The sequence below is a fragment of the Nicotiana attenuata genome, unplaced genomic scaffold (assembly GCF_001879085.1).
Source record: "Nicotiana attenuata strain UT unplaced genomic scaffold, NIATTr2, whole genome shotgun sequence".
Classification (NCBI taxonomy): domain Eukaryota; kingdom Viridiplantae; phylum Streptophyta; class Magnoliopsida; order Solanales; family Solanaceae; genus Nicotiana; species Nicotiana attenuata.
The window spans coordinates 85,134-86,747 of NW_017673020.1; the positions used below are offsets into that span (position 1 = coordinate 85,134).

Here is a 1,614-nt window from a genome sequence, read left to right on the forward strand (position 1 = left end):
CCGACTCTTGAACAGAGTTGGGGATTTTTGTAAATTAATTTGTTATGAGTATTAGAGTATATTTTTATTGGGTTGCACAATGTTTGACTAGTTTCGGAGCGACGCGCATCGGTTTGAGGTGTTAGAGAGGCTTTGGCTGGTCATAGAGCTTCAGAGCGAGGTAAGTTTCCTGTCTAACTCTGTGAGGGAAAAACTAGCCTTAGGTGATGTATTTGTTATGTGCTACTTGTTGCCGGTGCTACGTACGCACGAGGTGACGAGAGCCTGTACGTAGCTGGATTCATGTTATGACTGGGTAGACTTAGGTTCCCGCCTTGCTATACACTACAACATTTTAGGCCTACGACCACCCCGAACAAGTGTGGCCTAAACTAGCAAAAAGTGTGGCCTTTGATTAAAGGCCACACTTTTCGACTTTAGGCAATGCTTTATTGGGGGTGGCCAAAACAAGCGTAACCTTTGACCTAAGGGCACGCTTTTCAATTGTTGCCTTACCAGCCACGCTTAAAAGCGTGGGCTATTAGATATCAAAGACAACGCTTATTACACCCCATATGAGAACGCTTTTATATCTTACAGCTACACTCGGAAAGTGTGGCATTTGTTATCTTATAGGCCACACTTGTTAAGCGTGGCTCTAAAGGAACACTTACAAAACATGGCGTACAAACATATGGTAACACTTTTAAAGCGTGGCAAATTGGCTAGAGTATACAATTTATATTTTAAATCCTTTTTATAAATTTACATTTTGCATAATATCCTGTAATTACAATTATTTCAAGCATATGCATTATTATCACATATTTGATGATATAAAGAACTAAATTAGCTAATAAGTACCAAAAAATAATAATTCAAATGAATACACATACTAACAAAACAATGAATCAAAATGCCCATTAACAATAAACTTTACAAAAGTGAGTATATTCATATAGTACCATGAATATTAGACATCCTAATTATCCAATAATTCTTCGCATTCACATTAAGATCAAATTGACATTCCGCCACCATTTCCAGTAGCATCACCCATATTATCCTACACATAAAAAAAATTATACTTAGATAGAAATTAAACTTTGATCTTTTGTCAAGAAGAACAAATACTAGGATAACATTTAGTAGCACCATGTTTTATATATTTTTCAGTCACATAAAAAAAATGAATAATGAGTAACCATGCAATACATGAATTGCATGTCGGAGCAACATAGCTAAAAATGCAAAGACTAAAAGACCTTAAATGAAAAAAGAAAATATACTTGCCTATTCAGAGCATAATCAACTCCGACAGCATCAGCTCCATCAAAGCTGAATCCATTTGGTTCAAGACCACACTGTTGTGCTCTCTCTTTGTCATGGTCAACGGCAAATACAGTATCATAAAGTCCTATTATATAGAATGCAGAGGTTAATACACTAATTCAGAAGCAAATAAATTGGGATCTGCTAAAATAATAATCAAGTCAATGGCATCAAAAGAAAATTCTAGCGTGTGCAGACAAATATTTATTCTCGCACTTAATTCAAGAAAATGCAATATGCTCCTGTGAATCCAATATACATCAAGTGAATTCCCTAACTAAAAACGAGAAAAACTACAGTTGA

General features: G+C 35.6%; 1 protein-coding gene across 1 annotated transcript in view; it reads right to left on the reverse strand.

Moving 5' to 3' along the window:
* Positions 1-872: 872 nt before the first annotated feature.
* The window catches only part of LOC109215210, a gene marked incomplete in the record, with an annotated part of 2,577 nt that continues 1,835 nt past the window's right edge, over positions 873-1,614 (reverse strand). Inside the window, 2 exon segments of the mRNA XM_019379231.1 lie at positions 873-1,045; positions 1,273-1,396. Of these exon segments, the coding sequence (XP_019234776.1) occupies positions 934-1,045; positions 1,273-1,396 (236 nt within the window).